Here is a 27110-nt window from a genome sequence, read left to right as displayed (position 1 = left end):
ACCCATGTTGTTTTCGTCTTTCTTTCTCATTGTTTCCTGGAAGTATTTTTTTCATTATTTGGGTTTTGAAACAACCCTCCTTCTCTCCCTCCCTTCCTCCTTTCCTTTCCTTCCTTCTTTTCCTGAGGTATAATTGATTTACAATATTATATTAGTTTCAGGTGTACAACATAATGATTTGATATTTGTATAAATTGTGAAATGATTACATATCTCAACAGGAATTTTGCCTGTCATATCTGTATTCCTAATACATAGTACTAACTATTGCCATAGTGCCTGCTACATCATAGGTGCTTAGTAGATGAATGAACAGTATTCCAACTAAGTGTCCTCTTTTTCAGGTTGAACTTCTGTTTCACTTTACTATTCAGATTACAGTTTCTGGATCCCTCTCTTTTTTTATATCTTGGCTGAGCTTTTCCATATTTCACATCAGAAAGTGTTATATTTTAATGACTAGAGGAAGTAAACTGTAACCTTTCAAAATAACTTACGTTGAAAAGGGTTCCAAGTGAACGGGTAGTCCACCTGCTTTGGAAAAGGTTCAGATTGCATTAATTTCTCCAGCCATGTCCGTCTAGGATAGAGCCAAGGCCACTTAAGGAAAAAATAAGCAGAGGAAGCACTCGGCACCTGCTTTCTCTTTTACCTTCTGTCTCATCAGGAGGTTACTGCCTCCTGCCCACTTTATATAGGTCATTATAGATATAAAGACCACAATTTTCCCCTTCTGTAAAACAGAGTGGCTACCTAAGACTCCATAATACCCTTAGGAGTCTTAGCCCCTTGGGCTATAGACAGAGTTGAAAGGCAGAGTCTTATACTAATTCCAGGGGAAAGGAAACAGTTTTTGTCCAGAACTGAAGACAGATCAGTCAGGGAGCAGGAATCTTTCAGCTCCAAAGTCCATTCAGAAGTGATTTAATCTTTGGTATTGAAGCAGATCAGCAATGCCTTTTGCCTGTCTAAAAATGAGATTACCCAGGATTCTCTTACAACAAGATAAATTATTTGTGTAACAGTAGCTCTCGGCCTTGCATAATGTCTCTTCTTACTACCACATGCTAGTGGCACAGGGTGCATCTCATGCATAGAACTAGGGTGTGGAGATCAGATCACATTGCTTTACTTAGGGTATCCAGGGGAAATTTAACAGTCCTCAGCAACTCTCAGCCTTAATGGGTTTAGTTATTGTTAAAATTCATCTTTATCAAAGGAAGCATTGGTTAATGATTTTTCTCCTGGCCAAACGTGCCTGGGCATTAGCTGAAATTGCTGAGTGATTTGCAGTGGGGAAACCACGAGAGCAATTTCTTGTTTGTCCACAAATTATCATTAGCAGTTTCGTGTGCAGATTGAAGGAGCAGGAGGAGTGGGCTCTTCGCCAGTTGAAGCTTCCCTCTGACTAGGGCATTAGTTCAATTATGTCCAATTAACTTTTATTGCAGACAGTGGTGATAATTACTTGCAGGTCAGTTTTTTTGGGTGCAGTTATCCTAAGACTGAAGTATGAACTTGATAGATTTTTAATAACCAGAATGACACATTTCACTCCCTCCTTCCACTGCAGTTACTTCTTTTTTCAGACCTCTTTTAGATGGGAGGTCAAAGCATTGTAAAACTCCATCTCACAATTAAAACATACTGCCCTTCTTTTGAAGAGCTGTGTAGGCTCATATTTTAAAAGAATCTATTAAGAGCAGCCTTAATGGCTTTTTATATTCTGAGATCATCCCCTTGAGTTAGTTGCTGCTTATCATGGGAGGCTAGACTGAGATGGAGCTTAATGTTATTCACAGTAATATGTGCTTATTGTAAGATAATAGTAATTGGTAAGGTGCAGTTTAGTCCTCTGCTTGCATTGGAAAGTCTCTTCAAAGTACTAAAGAAAACTTTGTTTTGGGCTTTTTTTTTTTTTTTCAGCACTAGCCTTTTTATTGTAATAAAAAATATGTAACACAAAATTTGCCATTTTAACCATTTTTAAGTGTGCAGTGGAGTAACATTAATTATGTTCACAATGTTGTGCAACTATCACCACTATTTATATATAAAACCCTTTCATTACCTGTTTTGGGCGTTTTTAAAATCAGTAGGACACTGAGGACATGTTTCTTTGATTTTAACAGGAGGTTGCATAATACCTTTAGAAACAGTCCTTTCTAGGTAGAGAAAGAGGAAAGAAAGAAAAGGAAATCGTTTTTCTCTGAAGATGATGAAGTCCCTTAGCCATTTCCTGTTACCTGTTGTTTGATGGTTACCCTGAAAAGTAAATGGGCTTGTAAGCAAAATTTTCTCTCTTTAACATGCAAAGACTGAAGTTGATTCCAGCCGAGGCTGTTCCTAGAGCTCCAGGTGTCTTGCTCTGCTTTCATTTTGGATGTTGTTGCTCACCTTAATGTCCTTTGTTGCTAGGCTCTCTTCCCAAGGGCAGGTCAGTCTCCTGAGTTATCTTCATGGGTGTGGCTGCATAAAAATTTTGTTGAGAATAAGTTGCCAAGGAGTATGGCAATGCATTTTAAGAGTCTGTTTTTGTTAGCGGTTGTTTATAAAGGAAGAAAGTTCATGGCTGCTTGGAGACAGGTTATAATACAGTTATCCCTCCTCCAAAACTTCCATGATCACCCTAAATAGGAAAGATGAGGAAAGGATGAGATAAACATCATCCTTGTACTACTTCACAGCTCTTCATTGATTGTTACTCAGAACCTTTCTGCTGTAGAATTACCAAGACCCTGCCCGTCAGCTGCTGTTGGTGTGAAAGTGGAGAAGCTAGTTATAGTTGCTAGATTTCAGGAAGTCTGGAGATAAAGCTTATGATGTCATTTGAAACTTTTTATGTAGTGGGAGGAAAGAGTCAAAACTCTGTTACACTCCAGAAGATATAACAAGCCTTTCCCTTAGAGCATGGAGGTTTGTGGGGCACTTGCTGAGGTTCAGGGTATGTGTTTAGAAGGAAAGGCCTTGAAAAAACACTTTTTAAAACATGAAAATGAACTTGATGAAGATGTTAGTGAATGTCAGGCCTGAAGTAAGGAGGGTGGTTAATAGCACCTCCTTCAGGAAAGACGTTTCCTTTTTGGAACCTTTCTAAAGGTGAAATTCTCCATCTTTAGGGTAAGAGGGTTGAATGCCACTTAGTGGAAGCATTGCCTAAACAGAGTGGAGGTTGGGAGAGAATTTAAAGTATAGACGCTGGAGAAAATGTTATTCAGATAAGTGTTGAAAAGAAATTGGAAGTTGATGAGGCAGAAAGATACAGGAAGCCTATTCCAAATGGCAAGAACCCCAGTGTCAGCAGTCACCAATTCAGAGATAAGTCACCTGCATTAAGATAAAATGAGGATGGTTTCCAACAGACCACTCGCTTCAACTCTTGTTTATGATCTCCACCCCTTTCAGATTTCAACACTGCTACCTTTTTTTTTTTAAATAAAAATTTTGGAAACAATCTCAGATTTATAGAAAAGTTGCAAGTACAGTACAGGGTATATTTTTCTTCCTTGAATTATTTGAGAGTAAGTTGCTGACCTGATGCTTTATCATCCCTGAATACTTTAGTGTTTATCTTCTGCAAATAAGGACATTCTCCAACATTACCACAAAACAACCATCAAAATCAGGAAGTTAACACTGATGCATTACCATCATGTAATTCTTAGACCCGGCCCCCCAGTGTAATTCTTAGACCCGGTCCCCCAAATGTTGCTAGTTGTACCAGTAAATGTCCTTTATTGCAAAAAGGATACAGTTGAGGATCACACATTGCATTTATTTCTTATATCTTCTTGGTCTCCTTCAATCTGGAGCAGTGCCTCAGGCCTTCTTTGATGTTTATAACCTTGACACTACTGACAGTTATTTTGTAGAAAGTTCTCAGTTTAGGATTGTTTAATGGTTCCTCATGTTTAATTTAGGTTATACATCTTCAACAGGAGTATCACAGGAATGTTCTTCAATGCATAATTTCAAGAGCTGCAGAAATTTTATTTGTCCCATTACTGGGAATGTTTGATCACTTGATTAAGATGGTGCCTGCTGGGCATTTCCAGTGTAATGTTACTCTTTTCCCTTTGTAATTAACTAGTAAATATTTTGGGAGGAGATACTATGCAAGTATCTGTTCCTCTTAAGCCTCTCAGTTACCAGTTTATTTGCATTAGTATGGACTCATGATTTCCTGTTTTATTCAATTTTATTCAATTTAATCTGTTATCTTTGTTTTGATGTTCAGAATATTTTGCTAGTAAATCAAGAAAAAAATGTATATATAACTATGTATTTAATTAACCTTGAAGATGCCCAAGTGATTTGCTGTCCTTTTATTTCAAAGGATTGGCTGATACTAACCCAAACTAACATCTTATGAACAGTAGTAGAAAACAAAACCTTCTAATTATTCTATTCCTAGAACATGCCTCCTTCACTCAGTGTACCCATTTTCTGTCCCCTCTGATTTCTACTGTGTAAACTTTTCTTTCTGGAGTTTCCCTCACTGATTGAGCATCCTGTAGTTTCTGTGTTCTTTGACATGTCACTGTTATTCTTTGAGCACTTCCTTCCTTTCCTGCACGGTAAGATGTACCAGACTCATCTAGTACTTTCTCTGCCTCAGCCATTTCTCCAAGGAGCCTTTGTTCCTGTTAGTGAAGAATTTAGTATTTAGAAGTCAAGATCTGAGCAGACCCTATTGGGGCTCATTGCTACTGGATGGGAAGTATTCACTGCATCCATCCCTCTGGGGATGCTCTCATTCCACATAGGTTCTGGCTCCCTTCAACTTTGTGGATACCCTCCTCACTCTTTTTGGGTACTTCTATTTCTAATTCAGTTGAAATGACTTAACAGGAAACTAGATGAAAGTTGGTAAGGACACTTAGTTGGTGAGGGAGACCTCAGAGAGAAATGTTTACAGATTAGAAATTAGGATAGTGAGTGGGGTACATTAAGTAAAGGAGGCATGTACCAAGAATAGAAGAGTTGTGAACTTTTGTTTTCTGCCACTGTCTATAAAATATTAATTTGTGTAGTGTTAATCATTTCTTTAAGGTATCTTTGCGGTAAAGAAAGGCAGATCATTTGGACATTGGTAAGATAAAACATGTATTTTTTTTTCCCTGATTTACTCTGTGCTAAAGTAATCTTGAGTTAAATTGCTTTGTTTGGGTGGGACTTAATATTTGGTCTAAGACAAATATTTGACCAGTTAGAACCAGTCACACACTGCCAAATAACAATGCTGAATGATGATGGAATTTCTTAGGGCCACTTAAGGGAGCAGAATTCTGCTGATCAGTTGATCTGTGAGTGAGTTGTGATACTTTGAGTCCTAGAGAAACGTAAAGAACTACTTTGTTAGTTTTTGTTTTGTTTCCCAAGGCAGTTCCTGAAATGACAAAGCTTCCTAAAGCTAACTTCAGAATCTTATTTCCGTGGGTGTTTACTCTGGCTATAAAAGTTATTTTTCTAGCAGGGACAGGGACTGTCTCTCTGTTCTCTCTTTACGGGTGGAAATAGCCAGTATTCTGAATTTCATTAGCTAATTGTGGTGGTTTGCAAGGTGTGGGAGGAGGGGTTGCTCCTTTTCCTCAATAAGCTTTCACTTCCTGGGTCCTTTTGAGGTTTAGCAGCCTCTCCCACTTTCAAAGGACACCTTTAGCTTCAGAAGCCTAGTAATTCCCTGGGTAAGTGGAGTGTGAGCCATAAAGCCTCAAGTGATAGTGAGTCTCAGTGAAATGGCAAGGTAAGATTTTTCTATTTTTTGCTAAGGCTATAGAAACTCTCACCAAAATTGTTATACATCAGAATTCCTCATCATCTCTCACCAAAATTGTTATACATCAGAATTCCTCATCATCCTCTACTCAGGCTGGGGGAGAAGGAAAAGCCTAAATGAACAGAACATATTAGTATATCAATCATGCCTTATCCTAGTACCTTAAAATCTGCCTTTTGCCAAACTCACCCTGGATGGCAGCAGGCTAGAAGATACGGTGAAGGGTGATGTGTTTAACTTCATTTCCTACCTGCACTGAATTTACTAGCCTTTCTTAAACTCTTCAGTAGAAATCTAAGGCCCATAAGCTCAAGGCATTGTGCACAGAGAACTAGTTCTAGGAAGGTAACAGGCCAAATGAATATATAGAGGATATAGTAGATTCATGGCCATGGAAAAGTGTGAGTTCCTTTTCACCCCAAATTTAAAATACCTTAAAGAGCAGAAAGATGCTACTTGTCAGAGACCTTGGTGGGCTCTATGATAGCCAGCCAGCTTCCATCGTAGTTCAAGTGTCCAAAATGGAAACTGACTTAGAAAAGGTGAGTTGAGAGTGGGTTCAGAGTTAGTCAGGGTTTACTTCTCACATTCAGGGGAGAGTTTGAGGGTAGGAGGGAAAGAATTTTCTGTATGAGGACTGTTTGAGAATGAGAGATAACTGTTTGATCATTACTTGTATTATTCTCTGACACAATTTCCTCAGTGTGAAAGATACAGCTTTCCCATGGAAAAAGGTCTGACCACTTGAACCTAAAGCTTTTCTTTGCTTGCCTTTATGTAGTCACTTTCCTAATACATTCTTACCATGGTTATAGTTGCTGGCTGTTTGTCTGTTTTTGGAAAGGAATTTTCACCAAAAGCTGATTCCAAAGTGTTAGGCTAGCCAAAGTATAATAGAGTTACAGTGCAGAGTGCTGATCTGGGACAGGTAGTTCCCTAAATCCATAGAAAAGTCAGTAATTACGTTTACACTTAAAAAAACAAAGCCATGGCTTAGAATTGTATGTTCTTGTTGTACATAATAGTGTAAGAAGGATATGATAGGTGCTCAATAAATGTTGACTTGAGAGGGGGCTGTGGTATAGTGCAATGTTTTTTCAAACAATTTTGTTTGTGCCCATAATAAGGATTGCATCCTAGTAAATACACACGTGTAATTTAAGTAGCTGAAACAGAGTCATGAAACAGTAAGCATTCTTACTGTTACTTTGTGATTTTTTTTTTAAGGCTACTCACAGCTTGCAGATTAAAAAGTACTTGTCTAATGGAATGAGCCACAGGTTAGGAGTTCAGAGAATCTAATATGGGGACTACTATCCCCCTGCATATCACTGGTTAAGTTACCTAATCTTTCTAAATCTGGGTTTCCTAATCTGTAGAATGGGAATGATACTTATTCCATCTAGGTTAAAAGATTATTTTAAATTTCAAGTGAAATTATGTAAACATGTTGCAGAGTGTAAAGAACTATCAAATGTAAGGTGATGGTTTGGTTCTGTTGGCAAAATAGAAAGTGACCTGAATTTTAATAGATTAGGAAAGTGATAATAGTCAACATTTGAATGGTGTTCAAGCACTTGAGTATATTAAATTCATTTAATCCTTTCAACGATCCTACTAAAAGTAGTACATTTTACAGATGAAGTTAAGTTTTTTCCCCCCAGATCACACAGCTAGTAAGCCGCAGAGCTGGGATTCAAACCCAGTCTTGTCTCTTCAGCAGTCTGACATTGTGCCCCCTTGTTAATCCAGATTTTTTGACGTAATTTGAGCTACAGTTGATACTTAATCTATATGTGAATTTTCCTCTTTTAAAAATTTATCAGAAAATGACTGCCCTTGCCACCCACTTTTTTCCTAGGTTACTTTCTTGACTCTGTTGGTTTTATGTTCAAGAAATGAAAGCTAAGTAGAATGTTACCCTAACCTAGCTAGCTCAGATTTATATGATTTCCTTGCTTTTGGACATTTAGTTGATTGTTTTCATACAACTATGAACAATTTGTAGTGAAGAGAGTTGTATGTAAATCTTTGTTTACATCGCTGATTATTTCCTTAAATTAGATTTTAGAAGTGTAATTACTGTATCAGAGTATGAATATTTAAAAAACTGTTCATGCTTGTTTCCAGAGTGTGGCAATTTAACAACTCAATTTAGTGACTCTTTACCATATCCTAGACGCTGTATGTATTAGATTTTTTTCAAACATGTTTGTCAAGTTTTAAGCAAAAAAAAAACATCGTCCCCTTTAATTTATATTTCCTTAATTATTAGGTTGCTTACATTTCTGCACGCAACTTTGGTGGGAGCATGACTTTGGTGGGGGTCGTATCTTCAGTCCACTCACATGCATTCAGGTGTTACCGTGGATCCTGTCTCTTCCACTGCTCCCATTCATAACTCTTCAACACCTGTTAGGCCATCCTTGCAGTTTTGACAAACTATCCTCTTAGGTAGTGTAAATCAGTGCTGCTTATTACATAGCAAAAATACAGGTTTATAAATGTTCCTTGAAATTTCTAAACCTAGCAGTGAACTTTGATGAGGCACTTTGGACTCTCAGAAAAGGAAGACACTTTAGCACCAGGGTGAGGAAACACAGGCACACACAGAGCCAGACAGTCTCATCTAGCTTGTTTCAGAGTAACACCTTGTGGTCATGTACTCAGGATGGAGCAGGCTTTCCAAATGACCTTGAGTCTCTTAAATTTCTGTCACCCTTCAAACATGAAAGTCAGACTCTAGACTGGGTAGAGGGCCTGCTCTGGTGAGGTGATTCTGAGGCAAGGGAGTCACTAGAGAATCTGGCCTCTGTTGTACCTTGTACAGTTGAGGGGAGGAGAAAGGGCATGAATAAGCAACTTGTTTAGCTGTTCTTTAAATACATGCTTGCCAAACATTTTTAACAGCCTGCTAAATTCTTAAAATTCTTTTTCCATATTGTGGCTGTGATCTGTAAGATTACAGAAGCTACACTGGGAAATTGTCATTTCCATTTTTATCTGAATGAATGCCTGTCTATGGTCTGACTTTTTTGGGGCTCAGTCAAGGCCTATTAAAGGACTTTTTAGATACCCTAAGACTTAAAGTTGTACCCAAATCCTACAGATTTCCTTTTTTTTTTTTTTTTTTAATGGTTTGACTCTTGCCTCAGTTTTCCCATACGGGTGTGAGATCAGTGCTTCTCTGGCAGCTTTTCATGGTCTCATGTAGGACTGAGGACTTTGAAGATTAAAAACTGCTACATAATGATAGCTTATTTGTTGAATTATATTTCATCTGAGTAATAATCGGAAACTTTCTGCCTCCGTACAAGTTTCTACAGGAAATTGTGAAAGGTAAAAATCCAATATTTGTGTCTTATCTCAAGGAAGCGGTTTCTTCTGGTTTCTTGTTGTTCTCGTTGTGTTGCTGGGCACAGCCCCAAGTACTTATGAGTAAAATTCTACCCAGCCTGATAGCTCTGCTTGCAGTTATGAATGTGATTAAATACAAAGGTCAGTCTACCTTTCTGGAATGGTTCAGCTTAAGTTATAGTGATCCAGTCCTGATAGGAAACTGAAGCCTATTACACACTATTATGAAAAGTTGCAAGTTCTGATTTAGCAGCCTGCAATGAACACAGCCTTTATTTCACATTTTTAGAACACTGATTTCTACCTAATGGGGATTAAAGTATTGAAGCCAAAGGATACTTTTCAATACAATGCAAAGTAGTACCTGGGCTCTTTTTTTTTTTTTTTTTTTTTTTAGGTGCCTAGGCGGCTTTTATCTCCTCTGCCCTCACTCCCAGAGTGAAGGCACCTGTGTACACACCTACACAGACACATGTTGGCACTTGTATTATCCGTGTGTTTCAAGGACTTAAATTCAGATAAATTCCAGAGCCTGGGATTAAAGTGTATGTTGTTTTTCAGGAGTGAACCAGTAATATTTATTAAACAAATTCACACTCAATTTGAAAAGTTAATGTCCAGGGTAAATACTTTCCTGGGTCCTGAATAACAAATTTAGGAGAAAGCACTGAGTCATAAATGAATAATAAGAGGATCCAGGAAAGAGTATTCATGCTGAAGAAAGCACTGGCAGAGAAAGCACCTAATTTAGGGACCAGATTATTGGAGGTTGGAAACAGAATAGGAAGAGGACCTGTTGTGATGGGTTCTAAAGGGTAGTTAGGAGTAATGTTTCCAAACCTCATATGTCCAGTTACATGGAGATGGTTTGCAGCAGCGATAGTTCTGGGCTTTCAACAAATTTAGTTCAGAGGGAACATCCATCTTTCTCTCCTTCTCTTTCTCTCAGCCTAGAGTTGTGAGGTCACAATTGCAAGTGACTTCAAGTCCCCTATTGGGTTAAAGATAAAGAAGAAAGATGCCTTAGAGCAATGATGAACTTTATTCAGGTTGGGTAAGCAGTGAAAAGTACAAAGTAGTTGGAAGTTCATAGTTACCTGGGCTGACAAAATTGCCTGTTGAATAGATTATTTCATTGACACAGACCATAAAGATGACTGATTCTGCAGAATCTAATTTACTAAACATGTAACTTTTGCCATCTTTGGACCTGTTTATTTTCCCCAGAGCAGTATTTCCCTTAGGTTTTAACCTAGTTTCTTGGACCCCAGGAGTAAAGGAACAAGGAGCAGTAGGTTAAAACTTTTACCCCATTATCAAAAAGTGGTCTTTTTAGATAAGCCTTTGCCTCATGGATGAGAAGGCTTATTGAGAGATAGTGATGACTCTTAATGCAGTTTCTCAGTGTTCATCATATTCTCTTAAGATGCAGGTACTCAGGGTTTTCACTGTTGGGTATATTTTATAAAGTGGAGTCAAGTAACAAAGGGCATAACATTTTCTTATCCTGGGATTTCAGAGATGGCACTGCTCTCAATTTCATTTTTTAATTAAAGTCCATGAATGGCAGATTTAAAATTTTGAATCATAGCATAAATAATAAACTGGGCTAGTCAACCTATTTGGGGTGGGGGGGGGCGGTGAGGGTTCTTTTTGAAGGCAGGGAAAGGAAAGGAAAACAGGAGAGAGGCCTGGCAAAGAAGGGTACTGGAAGACATTCGATTGTGGGTGGTGAGACTTGCTGGGAAGTGATTAGATCGTTTCACTCTCAACTCCCAAGTAAAAATTCCTTTGCTAACATTTTCTTTTCTTTCCCCCTCCTTTTCTCACTAAAAAAAAACATATGAAGAGTCTTCCTCCTTTTCTACCCTTCAGTGGTCTTAAGCATAGACAGGGACAAACAGTACAAACAGCTGAACTTTTCCTACCAGCACAAACCTGTCCTAAGGCAGAGATGATCCTTTATCAGATGCCACTCAGGAAAGCAGAGAGTGTGATTCCACAACTCTAATAAAACCTCTACCAGCCTTGGGGGTCAGGGGGAGATGGGGAGCACGGATGAAAGTCCTTTTGAATTTTCCCAGTGGGGACAAGGGCTTTGTTCCTTAATTCAAGGTAGTCTGGGAAAAGCTAGCACTTGTGCAAATGCCCCAGGGGAGTTTGAACACCTTAATTCTGTGCACACTGTGATACTGTCGTCTCCCTGCTTAGGGAACAGACCAGCTGGTGGTAGGAAAGCTGGCTGAGAGCTGTCAGAGAGGTTCTGCCAAGAACTTTTTTCTTTCTCTATGATGTCTGTAGCTCATTTGGCCTGAGCCCCAAGTTACTACTTGATTTAGTTCAAAGTCAGGACTTGAATTTTGAGGCTCTTTCAGAAAAGGAAGAACCTGGTGTTGACTTCTGGGTCTAATTGTGCTTCTGGAAATATCAGCTGTAAAATTATATTGGAATTTACGTTTAAGAAAAAGCCAGATGGTAATCAAAATGTGTGGGTGGTTTAAAGTTTTTAAATAAAAGGCCTGTGCTTCGCTGCCAGGCCTCCAGAGGAGCTTTATGCTGTGCATCCCTGCTTTCTAGAATAGATTATGGAAGTTGCTTCCTTCCCGTTTCATCACAACCCTCATTGACCTTGCTACATTCTCTGCCTTCCCTGCCCTAACAGAACCTGATTCTTGATTTCAGTAGAACTGCTCAAGAGGCTTGAAGACTTCCTTAGAGCGCAGTCTTTTGCAAAGGATGGCAGACCCCTGAACTCTTAAAGAAAGGGTCACAATATAGAGGCTGCACTCCTAGCAGCCCAGATGATGTCAGTAAGAACTCAAGAGTATTCTAGACTTGCTGGGTGGTTCTGGTTGGGGACATAAATCATAGAGGGTTGCACTCTCTGGTGTCTTTCTCACATGTACTCCTTCCTGCCCAAACTATACACTGACGTTCTGTAGTCTACAGAATTCACCTCTTGTTTTTTGCTCCTTTGTTTGCTGTCGGTAAACCTGTTAATGCCTTTTGCCACAGTTTAGCTGGCTTATTATTTCTCTCCTGTTCTTCCTATTGAAATCCAGACTTGTGGCTTGAAGGGCAGTATCTTATGGTCAACTCTTGGGATCCACAGCCCCTACTTATTTCTTCTTGGTTGCAGGTATAAAGATTTAATAGGTGTATCAGAGATTACAGTTATTCATAGGCTGGTTCCTTCCAAAAATTATAGCTGTCTGTGAGACAGCTGAGTGGATGTGTTTTTTTGTACCTCTACCATCACAGTATTTTAGCCTTCCAGGTGAAGTACAAGGTGTGGAAGTGAGTGTGCTTGGCTTGTTGGAAGAGCCCCAAGGAGACCTCCATGACTGGCCCTCAGTAAGAGGGGCAAAGGAGGTTAGAAGATGAGGTCAGAGAGGTAATGGTAACAGATCATGGAAGGCCTTGTAGACTACGTTAGGATTTTGTATTTTATTCTGAGTGAGATGGGAAGTCTTTGGAGATTTTTGAGCTGATACGATTTCCAATTAGAAAAATAAATTACTCTGGCTGCTGTGTGGAGAATAGATTAGGTGATAGGGGCAAGGGTGGAACAGAGAGACCATTTGGAAGGCTACTGTAGTAATCCAGGTTGAGATGATGAGACGACAAGTGAAATGACTGCCTATCTCCAAGAAACGTTAGGAGACCTAATTGAGAAAGCATCACTAAAGCCCCTCATACAGCCCATTTCACAATATTAGCCTCCAGTATTTGTTAATTCCCTTCCTTTCCTTGGAGTTTGCCCTCAGCTATATTAGGACCATAGAGGAGAGGTTATTAAATAGAGATCAGCACTCACAAGGGAAGGGATTGTAAGCATTTGACCCCAACAGAAGACTTTTTATTTCTTGAGGCACTGCAGTTGGCACACTGTGTTCATTCTGTCATCCCACCCACCAGAGACCTGAAAAGACTGAATCTGTGCCAGAACTCTGGGGCAGCTCTGTTCTCATTTAGGCATTCACTCTTCAGTTCTTTCTGCAGTTGCTATCTTAGACACAGTTTGAGCAGCCTCTTTTACAAAGTATCTTTTCAGCTACCTGGCCTTGCAAGCTGGAGCTCTCTGATACGCATTGTGACAAGGTAGTTTCACATGCCTGAGAGGGCCCTCCAAGGGAAAGACAGAGGTTTTATGGTCTTTGTTTAACATTTGAGCTTTCTCCTCATTATTCTTTTGTTGTGATCTAAAGCCTTAATATGCCAACTTGATTTCTGGGTTTTGCAGTATTGGAAAGGAATTTCATGTGTTTTAGTACATTATACTTGCTTGAAAAAAGCTTGGTCTATGGTACACAGAGAGCTTGCACTGTTGACAGGCCTTCAGTGTCTAGTTGTTTGGACTGCTTATGTCTTGTTGGTAGACTTCACTGATGAAACCATGCCATCTTGATAAAATGTCAGGATCGCCTGCCCAAAGAGGGCTGCTGGCAGCCTGCCACCTCCTTGATTTACGCTGGGAGCAAAGCAACTTTTTTCTTTTTTGGGTCCAGGAAGTCTAATTGTGTGAAAGGCAAATCCCAGTTGTTAATTTTGTCTCTTAGGATGCTTTTCTCCTTCTTTCTTTTAAAAGTGGGTTCAGGTGACTAGGGTCACAAATTGGACTTCAGGTGCCTTTGCAGCTCATATACAGCACTGCCTCTGGAGATGTGTGACTGCCCCAGCCCCTAGGCAGGGCTGCGAGTAGACCGAGCCAGGCCCTATGAGGGTGAGCTCTCTTTGGGAACGCTGTTCTGTTTTCAGGGAGAAATCATCTTTTCCTTCACCTGAGTAAAACCGTGCTCTATAGTGTTTCCACTCCTGCCGTACCTAGGGCACAGACGAAAGCCAGCATGCCGTGTATCTGGCAGTGCATGGGCTTATCCAAAAGCAGTAGCGAGAGGTAGTCTGCAGGAAATGCAAATGCCGAATGGGTGCATCTCTAGCTTGTGAATATAAAAGACCTTCGGCTGTTTGTGTGGATAGGTATTTTCTAGGTTTTAATTTCCCTACCCGAGCATCTGTGCTGTCTGAAATATTTTAGCCATAGTAATAGTTGAGAGCAAATTGTTGCTACAGATAAAGACATAGATATATTTTCAACCAACATGCTACTAATTAAATTGCTTATCTATCTAAACGTGGGCCTCTGCTGCTCATATCCGATGTCCCCAGTATCTTCCTTGAGGCGCCTTGTGTCCCATGACCTCGTTTTTTTGTCATTACAGTGTGACCGACTGCCTCATGTTGTGCTGATGCTGGTCTGCCATGCTAGCCTGTCTGCCAGGGCCAGGCGACCTGTCCTTTCAGCTTCTTTCTCACACGCAGATGAACGCTGGACTTCAGAAATGTAAGTAATCTGGATCCCAGGGGAGGATGTGATCCTTTATTTTGTCCCTACATTTGGGCTATCCCAGAGGCACATTTGGAGTACCCTGACCGTGATCTTGGTCAGTAAGTACTGCTAAGATATTCTTCAGTGCAGATAGTAAAACAGCTGCAAAAATTGTCCACAATGTGAAACACTTCGCTGATCAGAGAGATCCTCTTAAACACTAGAATTCTCCAGTGTGTGTCATCTTCATTGTTGCTGACAGCTGTCTGTTGAGCGACACGGTTTATAAGGAGTTTTATAGGATATATATATTACCCTTCAAAGAAGTGTTTTAATTTGAACCTTCATGAGGAATTGAATGAAAACTCACAGTCCGGATTACTTACTGTACCTCTGAAACAAACTGTTTCCACTATTCTGTTGTTTTGAACTCTCTGAGCCCTCTCTGCCTTGGAAACAGTTCCCTTTGGCTTTGCTGTCTGCTCCCTGAGCCGTTGCCCTTAGTTCATAGTAAGAAGCTTTTGCCTCCAGAAGGGATAGGGAGCTAGCTTTCTCAGTCTCTCTGGGTGTATTCCTGTTAATATGCTTGCCACAAGATTGATGTTTTGAGAACCTTCTGTTAGATTCCTGTCTTAAATTGGCTGGAATTGGGGCTTTATACTTCATAGTTTCCCAGATTCCTACCTTCTATCCCTGTACTATGTGATGTGCAAGGAGAAGATTCTATTCCTGGCTCATTACCATATACAATATCTTCAAGTGTAAAAATGGTCCTAAATTTGGAGTAGACTTTCAGAGCAAAAAGGGGACATCAATGAGGCACCTAGGCTTACCCTTTAATAGGAGCTTCAGCATCTTACTTGAATCAATCCTTTAGTACAGAGGTTGGCAAACTTTTTCTGTAAAGGGTCAGATGGCAGACATCTTAGGCTTTGTTGCACATACTCACCTTGCTGTCAGAGTGCACAGGCAGCCGTAGACAGTATGTAAACAAACGAGTGAGGCTGTGCGCCAGTAAAACTTTCTACAAAAGCACAGCAGCTGGGTTTTGGCTTGCGGGCTGTAGTTTGCTGCCTCTGTTCTTGAAATCATCTTCAGAAGTTAAAAATGGCCTAGCTTCTTGACTGCCTTTCTTTGAGAGAGAGTAAGACTCAGAGCCTAGCTAGTTCTAGAATTTGACCAGTGACTCCAAGTTGCATAATGACAAAGCTGAAGGTGACAGTGTTCCTTCTGCAGCTGCTTGACATAATAGGCAAGCTGTGCTGTATCAGCTCTTCCCCAGCCTTTCTCTTACTAAATGACGATTGGGTGAGGAAGTTGTCGGTGCTCCCTAGCCACCCAAATCTGCATGCTCGCTGCATTGTGACTGGTTCCAGGCTTCTAGGGACACAACTAGGGAAGGAGTATGCTCGGAAGCATATAATAAGATGACAAAGAGCAGCTCACTGTCTTTTTCTTCTAGGTTCCTTATCACACTTTGACAGCTTCACCCAGAGATGTGTTATCAAGGGCTGAGCCATTTGGGAGGAAAGGCGAATTGGCAGCTTTATCTTGGATGCTGATTTGGGACCTCCACTCCCTTCTCCTCAAAGTAGCCCCTAGTAGCCTCTGCCAACCACTGTCCTAAATCTCTCTTCAAGAATTGAGATATCCTTCTTCCCTGGTTTCAGGCTCACCTGTCCGTGGGGGACTGTATATTTGAGCCTCTTCGACTCTCTTGTTGCTCTCCTTAACTACACCCAAATTTTTGCAGAGGAGAAAACCCAGTAGTGTTTTTAAGCTCACTTTTGCTTTCTTCTTTCCTCTCCCCAAATGTATAAGAAAAAATCCTGTCATGTGACTCACCGCTTTTGCATTAAGCATTTACAGTTAAGGTGAGACGGAGCAAAAGCTGTCTCCTTTGGAAACCAACAGCCCAGGAGCTGCTCAGAGCCCAGGCCTATCAGCTATAGAGATCTTAAAGCCAGTTTTGTGATTCTGCTATTCAGCCTTTCCCTGCCACCATCCTCAGGAGAGTTGCTAGAAACACAGAACTCAGTATTTGATGGGGTGGGGATGGGGGACAAATGTTATAGCTTAATACACTTTATATTGCTAGAGCTCAAGGCAGGAGAGCTAGGTCAAGGGTCAGGACATGGGATATGTGGCTTCTTGACCCAGCACTGTAAGTCACCTGGCTAATCACTCTTCCCCAGGCTTGAGCTGCCATATGTACAGGATCACAGGACTGGTCCCTTCTAAGGCCAACATTTTCTTCTCTACATGCATAAGAGGATGTAATGCATTTCCCAACCTAGAGGTGCAGTTTGCCATAGTGTAGCAGACTGAATTAAAGTACATCTTGGCTTTGGGTGGGTCCTGTACCTGGTAGAAGACCACAGCTGAGGTTAGGTGGATGCCCTAGAACTATTCTAGATTGTATATTCCATAATGGCACTTGCTTTGAGAGTCCTCAGCCATTTGGAACCTTGTACTTGCAAAATTTGTTTTCCTCTGATCCATCTTCTCTTAGTTCCTCAGAAAATGTATTTTTGAACATTTTTTTGTCTTCATTAACTCCAAGCCTCTGCTTCTCTTTCTCCAGCTCATGGTAAGGTATATAGTGGTGGCTCAGTAAATATTTCTAGGTAGAATGGCTTAAATGACCAAAGTCCTTGGTCCTCAAATCATCTTTTAGTCAAAACTTTGACCTCTTTCATTGTAGAATCAGTCTTGGGGCCTAGGACAGATATCAAAGTTAATCTTTTATGGCTTCTCTGCATGCCTGTCTGCCCCCTAGTGGAAGGGCCTGGAAATGGTGAATTGGCCCAGTGACTGGATAAATTCAGAAATATCAGAAATATTAGTTGACATTTATTGAGTGCTTACCATGTGCCAGACATTAGCTCGAGTATTTTTATATATGTTCTCATTCATTCCTCAACAGTTCCATATGGGAGACTCTCTTATCTTTCTTTTCAGGATGAGGCACAGAGTGTCACTTTTCTATATCCCATTACTGCTCAGTGACTAGGCTAGAACTCACACTTGGGTCAGGCTTCAAAGCCTGTGTTTGAAACACATTGCCTGTGTCTCTCCACCTGTGGATGGAGGCTGCTGCTGCATTTGCCACCTGTGTCTTCTGACCTTCAAAACAAGACAAATGGGGAGGTCCCCCTTAGGGAAGCCTAGATTCAGGGAGATTCCCCTGCCAGTGCCTGTAGTAGACAACAGTGCTTTCTCCACTGCATTTAATGCTCAGACTCAAGTCCAGGGGATCCTGCAGTTATTAGGGCTTTCTTGGTCAGGTTACTGTGTCCCATCCGTGGGCAAATTCAGCCAGACCTGGTATCCTTGAATAACAGCTATGGACAGTCAGGGTTCCTGGTCACAGAGCACTTTCCATTCATTGGATCTCTTCATCTTAGTAATTCTGTGAGGTAGGACAGTAGGTATCATCCCTGTTTATAAATGAGGAATAACTGAGACTGAGTAGTCAGATAATAAAGCCACTGATTGAATCCGGATCTCTCTTTTTTCCTAACCACAGATTCCCTGTTCTCTACACTGCCTTATATCTCGATTAATGACACCATTGGTACCAGGTATTTAAATAAGTTGGTTACAAAACTGTAGTATCTGTGTTAGTTGCACACTTACAGGAAGATGACACAGAAGAAAGTCCTGTGTGGGGACTGAGATAAAGTATTGAGGAAAATTTGGCTCTTTTTTAAGGATTGGGCTTAAGTCTGGTATATGAGGTGAGTGATGTTGGATTCCCAGAATGTGGCCTCTTTCTTGTTCAATATGCTTGTCTCATCCTTGAGATTCTTCCTTAATGTACACCTGTGTCCATCTTCCCTGCCTGCCCCTCCTCTCGCTTTGATTATGATTTCTTTATTTGACTACCGTCATCACCGCGGTCAACGTCAGTGGAGGCAGGACAAAGAGAACTAATCAGTATAGGTGTCCATTCCATATTCCTGAGTGAGAAGCAGAAGCTACCTGCTGCCTCTGCTAGAAAAAACCAACCTGAGAGTCAGTATTGACTTGGAACAAAGGAGCTCTGTTACTCAGCAAGCCACTGTACCAGTCTCTCTCACTTGGCCTTCAAGGAGAAAAGCCCATTAGCATGGAGGAAAGCCCAGGGGCAGACCTTCATTCCCTGTCTGAACTGAAACCCAGCAGCTTGGGACTCCCATTACTCAACTGAGTCCCCGTTGTTCATCAGGTGGTACCTGTACTGATGGCATTTACCAAGTATTTACTGCATGTCTGCTCTGGGTACGGAAGGCACTGAGCTGGGAGCATCATATGCTTTTTATCAGACACCAAAGTACAAAGGCTGACCAGGGCAGCTTCTAATGGAATTCTGGTGCCTTGAGTTTAGGGACTATCTCTCAGTGTTCTCAGACTTTTTAGTATCTTCTTGTCCAGGAGAATGTAAAAAGGGTCAGAAAATGGCCCCAATTTGTAGAGACTGAAGGCTGTTAAGGGTCAGTAGCTTATAAGCAGCAGCAGAACTCAGACTTCGTTCTCCAGGCTTTGACCTTCCTCACCAGCTAGTGCTACCTACCTAGTGGGTGGGAGAAGACTGCCAGGCCTCTCTGCTTCCCTCCTTCCTCCCTTCAGTTGTCATTGTCACATTTATCCTTCTAAGACCTTCAAATCAGTCATCTTACAAACATTTCGTTTATAGGTGGAGCAACTATTCTGTACTCAGTAAATAAAGCAGAGCCTTAAATATGTTGGTGTGCCTACTAAGTTCAGGGCATTGTGCCGGTGTTTAAAAGCACAGACCTTTTCCTTTCTGTACCTTTTTGCTAAGTTCTACCTCAGTGAACGTAGGTCTGAATCTCTCTGCCCCTCCTGGACTTGAGCTTTCTTTTCCTGCTTCCAAAAGCAGCATTTTCTAAGCAGTTGCTGCCAGCCAACCAGCAATGTCACTAAACAAAGGCAACTGTGCCCTTTTCCTTCTAGCACACTCACTAGCCTATTTCTGTTCCAGTTGCTGCCCAGCGACATGACTTTGAATGGGGTCTTTTTGGGGCCAGTCCAGCTGAGGCCACAAGCCAGGCGTTTGGTCAGCTTAGTCCCCGGTCTGCCTTCTGCAAGGGGAGGAAGTAGGGTGGGAGTCAGCTAGCTGAGCCCAGGCTCCCAGCCAAGCCCCTCCACCCCCACCTTTTTTCTGCTTTGGGCTATCTGTGTACTTACTCAGCAAGCCTTTATTAAGCACCTTCTGTGTATACTCAGGGGAGACCCTCCCTCAGAGAGAGGGAGAACAGAGCAGAGACCCCTTGCAGGAGCCTGGCATCCTTAAAGAGCTCTTGTTCTCTGAACCTTTTCCTTTTTGACTGGAAGCACGACATCCGCTGGAGCCCCCTGATGGGAGGCAACTGGAGATGGGAACAAAGAGACTGTTAGCATTAATGAGGCCCATTGAGCAGTGTTTCCGCAGTCTCCAAAGGAAGGCAGGTTCTTCCTCTTTCATTTTGGAAAGTGACAGCGGACAGGGGCCGAATACAGACTATTTTTGGCTCTCAGGACTTAAAGATTCTCTGAATCCTTTCTTCTCAGTTCCCTCCCTGCTGCCCTGTCATTATTGTCACCCCCTACAAGGAAATAAATAAAGCCTTTTGATCTTCACCAAGGCAGGCAGAGAGTAAGCTGTAAACAAAAGTGAACTTGTGACATGGGGATGGGGGAGGGATGTTGGCAGCTTATTCCTATGCTCCTGTAAAAGAAGCATCCTGTCTACTGGGCCAGGAGGCCCACCCAGTGGGCACTGTGCCCCGGCTGCCAAGGCAGAGAGAAAGCTGATGTCTCACCGGCCACTGCAGACTGAAGAATAGTCATTCTGGGTGCCCTCTTCCCCAGGGTGTCATGGGGCAGGGGCTGAGTGGCCCTGACAAGCAGCTGTGCTTAGAACCCCCAGGCCGGCATGGGCTGGTAGGAACTTGGAGAGAAGTCCGTATGAGAAGTGGCCAAGTTCTGGCTTTCTGAGATACGGGATTTTTCAGAGTTGCTCTGCTATTCTGATCTTTAGTGACCTCACTGTAAAATGGGAATCATGATAGTACCTGTCTCCTAAAGCAGTAGCAAGCCTGTCACTTAGCAAAAAGCCCGGCCCATTATAAGTACTGACTAAATGTTAGCAGTGCTTGTTTTTGTGGGGGGCTGAGGCTGGGTCTGAATTGGAGACCAGGGAGGACAACTTGGCCCAGCCCTCAGATGGGAAATCTCGAAGGGCTGGTTGGCTTGGCACTGACGAGCTCCCTCTCCTTCTTTGCTCTCCTTCCCCTTCTCTCTCTCTAGGGGACACTACACAGAAAATGAGAACTGCTCACTATCCTACCCCAGCCGAATTGGACGCGTATGCTAAGAAGGTCGCAAACAACCCACTGACTATAAAAATCTTCCCCAACAGTGTGAAGGTTCCCCAGCGGAAACACGTTCGTCGTACTGTGAACGGCCTCGACACATCAGCCCAGCGCTACAGCCCCTACCCGACTCAGGCTGCCACCAAGGCAGGCCTGCTTGCCATTGTCAAAGTGCCAGCCAAAAGCATTCTCAAGGACTTTGACGGCACCCGAGCCCGGTTGCTCCCTGAGGCCATCATGAACCCCCCAGTGGCGCCCTATGCTACTGTGGCACCCAGCACTTTAGCCCACCCCCAGGCCCAGGCTCTGGCCCGCCAGCAGGCCCTGCAGCATGCACAGACCCTGGCCCATGCCCCTCCCCAGACGCTGCAGCACCCTCAGGGTATCCCGCCACCCCAGGCGCTGTCCCACCCTCAGAGCCTCCAGCAGCCTCAGGGCCTGGGCCACCCTCAGCCCATGGCCCAAACCCAGGGCTTGGTCCACCCTCAGGCCCTGTCTCACCAGGGTCTCCAGCACCCCCCCAACCCCTTGCTGCATGGAGGCCGGAAGATGCCAGACTCAGATGCCCCCCCGAACGTGACCGTGTCTACCTCAACTATCCCCCTTTCGATGGCGGCCACCCTGCAGCACAGCCAGCCCCCGGACCTGAGCAGCATCGTGCACCAGATCAACCAGTTTTGCCAGACGAGGGCGGGCATCAGCACTACCTCAGTGTGTGAGGGCCAGATCGCCAACCCCAGCCCCATTAGTCGCAGTCTGCTCATCAATGCAAGCACTCGGGTGTCGACCCACAGCATCCCCACACCGATGCCTTCCTGTGTGGTCAATCCCATGGAGCACACCCATGCGGCCACAGCCGCACTGCCCGCTGCAGGCCCTGTCAACCTGCCCACGGGCATCTCTCGAGCCCCTACTGGCTACCCTAGCGACCTCAAGCCAGTCGCCTGGAACCAGCACCAGCTGGCCCACCTGCAACAGATGTGCAGTGAGGCCGGTGGGACGCCGGCCCCTGGCCTGACAGGCAAGCATGCGGCAGGACGCGAGTTGGCAGGGCCTGGCTTTGTGGGCAAGGCCCCTGCCTACCCGCAGGAACTCTGCCTGGCACAGTCCTTCCATCTGAAGCCACCCCTGGAGAAGCCAACCCCATCCCCACCTGTCAACGGCCTGGCAGCCCCATTGGCCTACCCCAATGGTCACTACTTCCAACCCCTGTGGAACAACATTCTGCCCACTCCCAATAGCGACAGCTCGGGGTCTCAGGACCTCGCCGTGCCGTTCCACGGTGGGCAGCCTGCGGGCGCACCCCTCGACTGTGCGGCGGCTGCTGGGGCCCACTACCGGGCAGGGACCGGGGGCGGTCCAGTGGCGAGCCAGAACAGCTTGATGCAAACGGTGGATTACCTAAGTGGGGATTTCCAGCAGGCCTGCTTCCGAGAACAGAGCCTGGCCATGCTGAGCAAGGCCCACCGAGCCCCTGGCAACCGAGTCCCTGACCCCACAGATAGTCGGAGTCTTCATATTCAGCACCCTGGGTATAGATAGGTAGGCCCAGTGCCCTCCACAAGCTACACGTCATACATCACCCTTCTAGGTTTAGTCTTTTGAGTAATTGGATAGTTTGCAAGTTTTACTGCTCCAATGTGATCATTCTTGGATGTCTAAGAAAGGGAATTTGGTGGGATCTAATTGAGCACAGAAGGGGGATCCTCTGTGCCCGCATCCTCTTCTCTGCCAGCCCCAGCAACTTGTGGGTTGATGCTGGAGCCTAATCCCAACCCCAGACTTCTCCCCTGATGCCTGTGTATCAGTCAAGTCCCTCCCCCTCTGTCATTTTTCACCAGCCTATGTCAATTGCTGTCCTTCTGTTTCCCTTAGGACTGAGGTGTGAGCTAAGGGAAGGGCCCTAGGTGAGGTAGCTGTAGGTCCCCAGCCACCCAAGCTAGGCCTCTCTCTGTCTCTCTGTCTCCTTTTCTCTGGATTTTCTCTGGACTAAGAAGCCAGACAGCCCTGGAAGCTAATTCCGTATTTACCCAAAGACCTCAAATTAAAACTGACCTAGTCTTCATCTCCTCCCAGTCCCTCTCCATTCTTCAAGGCTTTGTTGTATATCTGCATTGATCCCAGAACCACTGCAACTGTCCTGGCAACAGCCTTGAGACAGGAGGGGGAAAAACCTGTCTTTGTATTGCTATCTCAGTTCCTGACTCCCCTTCCATCCCTAGAGAATTCTGTGACTGTCCAGCATACCCAAGATCTTTCTCACTGTTGTCTCTCCCCTAACACCTGCTGCCCTCATCCCCCATCCCCCCCACCTCTCCCCCAAAAGCAAAACAAAACAAAAATCTTCCTTGAGGAATTAGGTAGTAGGGAAGGGATGATCACATTGGAGTTTGGAATTAAAAACACTGAAAAAAAAAAGTTAAAATGCATTTGGTTCTCTCTACACTGGCTTAAGAATATTGCTCTACACTGTTTAACACGTCCTGTTTCTGTATGAATATAGTGTGGGTTTGAGTAGCATTGTGTGTGAGCGGCGTCCCACAGGTGCATTCACCCTCTAGTCACCTTTCTCAGCCCCTCAGTTTAATGAAGAAAGAAAGGAAAAAAAAAAAAACACAAAGCCTTAAGCTCTTTGAAATTTTCCCTTACCAAATGAGCATGGTTCTAACAGCTGGAGATGGGCCTCTATGGGAAACAGCCCCTCCTGCCCCTCGCCTGTTCTTCACCCATCCACTCTGTGCTAAACGCGTCTCGTTCCCAGGCGACAGTCAGTTGGCTAGAAATTTAAAGCTTTTCTGTAACTTAGATTATGTTTTGTTGTAATGTTTTGCACCCTTCTGTTAAAGATGCATAGTTGGGTTTTTTTGTTTTTGTTTTTGTTTGTTTTTAAACCAAATAAGCCCTACCCTTTCCTCTTGTCTCGGGAATGTGAGCTAATGTTCTTATTTAAGATTTTGGGTTTTGTTTACTATACTATCCACTGTTCTTTAGCCAGAACTTCTCTAGTGATCTGAAGCAATGTGACTGAAGACCATTTTTTAAATTATGTGTTGGCGAGATGCCTTATATTTAAAAAGAGAAAAAAAAAAACGAAAAAAAAAAAAGCCTGATTGTGTTATGCCAAATGATAGCAACATGAAGTCCTAATTTATTACTCCCAATTGTTTTCCTGCCGTCTGTGAACACTGGTACCTCCCTGTCCCTGAACCCCCAGGAGCACCTGTAGCTCCTGGTGTGATGCCTTCTCCCAGTGTGTTGGCCATCTCACCCCAGGCCCCCTTCCTGTTCTCACTTCTCTTGCGTTAAACTGAAAGAACCCATTGTCTCCCCTTATCCCTCGCTTGATCTCCAAGCCAGATATTTTTGCTGTAATTTTTTCCAATGCCTCTCCCCAAAAGGTGAGCTGCCATTTTAGGAAATTGGACCAGACACCAACTTGGGGGCTTAAAATCAAACCTCAAACCCATCTCTTCCTGTGTAGGGGTGCAAGTCTCTGAAGCGCTCACTCTCACCCCTAGTCTGCATGGAAAATGTACTGTGACTCCTACCCCCACCCCCCAACTGCCCTTGCCTTTGGTGTGAGATGTTTCCTAGTTCACCCTGAGCCCCTCTCTCCCTCTGCCAGCCAACCCCAACCAGCAATAAGGGGCCAAGCCAGGGCCTCCTAGCCACACTCCCTGCCTCCACCCCACACTGCCCTAGAAAATACCTGGATTCCCCCGCTGCCCACATACTGTAGCATTCATTCTCCATCTCCCTCCTCATCTCACCTGTGGTGGTTTATGGGCGTGATGGGGTTTTTAAGATTATCATAAACCAGTAAAAAGAAAAAACTCACCTTTTGATCTTGTCCTATTCGTTTAATGCTGTCAGTGTTTGAGGTGGTTTTTCTTAGCATGTCGTTTACTAGAAGGAAAGTAATTTCTCATTTTTAAGGGGACTCCTGTAGTATTTGTCCCACTCAGAAGCCCTCCCAATCCATCATCCCAGACCAGGCACTGATTGTAAGGCATGGAGTTCACAGTTCAGCCAGCCCCTGGCGGGGAGGGGGTGGGTACCCAGCTGACTGGCCTGCTCCCTAGGCAGGGCTGCCAGGGGTTTGGTGGGATCTGATGAGTAAGTACAATTTGCTGCCCTTCCCTGGAGGTCCAGTTCAATGTACTGCTGCTTTCACTCCAAGGAAGATCAGTCATTGAAACGTGGGGACCTGGTTTGCTGATAAGCCAGCTAACGCTAAACATCCTTATTGTCTTTCTCCCACCTTGAATGTTTTGGAATTTCTGAGTGTCTGACAGAGGTGGAAGTAATAGGTGCTGTAACACACAGTGGCCCTACTGGTGATTTGAGTCTTAAGGGTTGAGTATTGCGTGGAGAACTTTTTTTGTCTGTGGTGGGGGAGGGGGGACCCAAAAGAGCCATTTAGATTCCCCACCCCCTCCCTTTTCCACTGAACTTGGGTCTGGGCTAAGATGTGAGGAAGGGCAGGAGAGACTCCACCGGATGCGTAGGATTCAGTGAGGGTGGAATCAGATGGTTAGTAGCAGGAGTTAGGTGGCTCTCAATACTGATGGAGCTGAAAGGGCCCTGAGCACGCCCTTTTCTCTGGGGTGCCCTTTTCTGAAGGTGCTTTGCCCTCTTTACTCCTCATGCCTTTCCTGTGAAAGAAAGCCCCCTTCTGCTTGTGTCAGGTGAGGCCTCAATCAGCCTAGGGTCATGCAGCTAGACAGAGTTGAAGGTGAATTGAGCCCAGCCCACACTGTGATGCGCAATCTGGCTTGAGTTCCACAAGCAATTATGATCACCTGCAACGGCACTGGAATGAGGGTTAGGCCTCGTCATGGGGTGGACTGCAACATCCACTGTTGCACGCACTGGGGGAAGCACCAACCTATGGGAACGTACCGCCTGGAACAATGCAGTGGCACAGTCCTGCCAGCAGAGGGAGCCCAAGCTTGACCCCAGGTGTCTGGCTTCTCTTGGACGCAAAAGTGTTTCAGCCTGTTGCCTTAGAAGCCTGTGCTTAAGTGAAGACATTTCCTCTACTAGAGCCCCTGGTCTTCTCTACCAGCTTCCAGGCATCACTGCACCAAGATGGTTTAGCTGGTAAAAGGGTCACCATTACTTTTTCAGCAAGGCAACCAGGGCTTCATCTCCTAAATCAGTGAATTTGATCTTTTGAAGGCTAACCTGCTGGGCTGCCTGCCTCAGGCTTAAACCCTTCCTGTCATCTTCTGATAAGGGCTCTTTTTACCTAAGACTCTGTCTGGGAAAGTAAAGAAGGCAAGCTATAGTCCTTGAATCTTCCCCTTACTAAACAACGGTTCTCATACATTGAGCCTCTCCTCAGAGCCAGGCAAGAATAAGGCACTTTATACTGATGAGTTAATCTTTCCAAACCTAGATGAGCAGGATTACTCTTATTTTACCAGTGAGAGTAAGGATGCCCCGTGTAGCTAAGTAACTTGTCAAAAAGCAAGCCCAGCAAGGATCCAAACCCAAATCTATTGCCAAAATTAAAGGAAGCTGTATTTCTAGAATTGCTGGAGCTTAAAACAGAATCCAGGCCCTGCTTCAAACTAGCTGACTAAAGTCAGTTCACTCCTCTGTTCCTATGTCATCAGCCAAATGTGGATAATCACAGCACCCACTGAGGCCGATATGAAAAGCAGGTAAGTATGGATGAGAAAATCCAAGTGACCTGTACACCTCAAAGGCCTTTTGTTCAGTTTGGGAGTCCCTGAGTGTGGGCTGGGCTTTGGAATTTGATTTACATTGAAACATTCACAGTCTTCCCTCTGGTATCCATGGGGAATTGGTTCAGGGATTCCCAGTGTATACCAAAATCCAAATATGCTCAAATCTCCAATATAAAACGGCACAGTATTTGGGTATAACCTACACACATCCTCTGGCACACTTTAAACCATCTCTAGATTACTTATAATACCCAATACAATGTAATACTACGTAAATTTGCCCATGAGTGGCCAATAATAATTTTTGCTTTTTGTAACATTGTGGAACTTTCCCCAAGTACTTCCACTGTACTGTTGGTTGACTCTGAAACTGAAACCCACAAATAGGAACAGTCAACTATCTTTTGTTGGCAACATGCATTGTCTCATTAAATCTTCACCACAGCCCACTTAGATAGCTTTTATTAAAAGCTGTACCATTTGACTGTTGTGGTAAATGAAATAATGCATGTAAAGTGCTTAGCAGTGTCTGCCACATAAAATTACTCAATAAATGGTACTTACTATCATTAGACCAAGAGAGACCTGAC

At 43.6% G+C, this 27110-nt stretch overlaps 1 protein-coding gene across 4 annotated transcripts in view; it reads left to right on the top strand.

Annotated features, from left to right (window-relative positions):
* The window catches only part of FAM222B (family with sequence similarity 222 member B), a 55055-nt gene extending 30394 nt beyond the window's left edge, over positions 1–24661 (top strand). For 2 of the 4 annotated variants that reach the window (XM_074343131.1, XM_074343132.1), the window contains exons 2-3: positions 14359–14480; positions 20872–24661. In XM_074343131.1, coding sequence (XP_074199232.1) covers positions 14386–14480; positions 20872–22366 — 1590 coding nt within the window. In that variant the 5' untranslated portion in view covers positions 14359–14385 and the 3' untranslated portion in view covers positions 22367–24661. Of the gene's footprint in view, positions 1–14358; positions 14481–20759 lie in introns of all 4 variants that reach the window. The other 2 variants (XM_074343129.1, XM_074343130.1) reach the window with 1 other exon arrangement.
* Positions 24662–27110: the final 2449 nt, after the last annotated feature.

The sequence above is a fragment of the Camelus bactrianus genome, chromosome 16, assembly GCF_048773025.1.
Source record: "Camelus bactrianus isolate YW-2024 breed Bactrian camel chromosome 16, ASM4877302v1, whole genome shotgun sequence".
Lineage (NCBI taxonomy): Eukaryota > Metazoa > Chordata > Mammalia > Artiodactyla > Camelidae > Camelus > Camelus bactrianus.
This window is presented reverse-complemented; position numbering and strand designations above follow the sequence as displayed.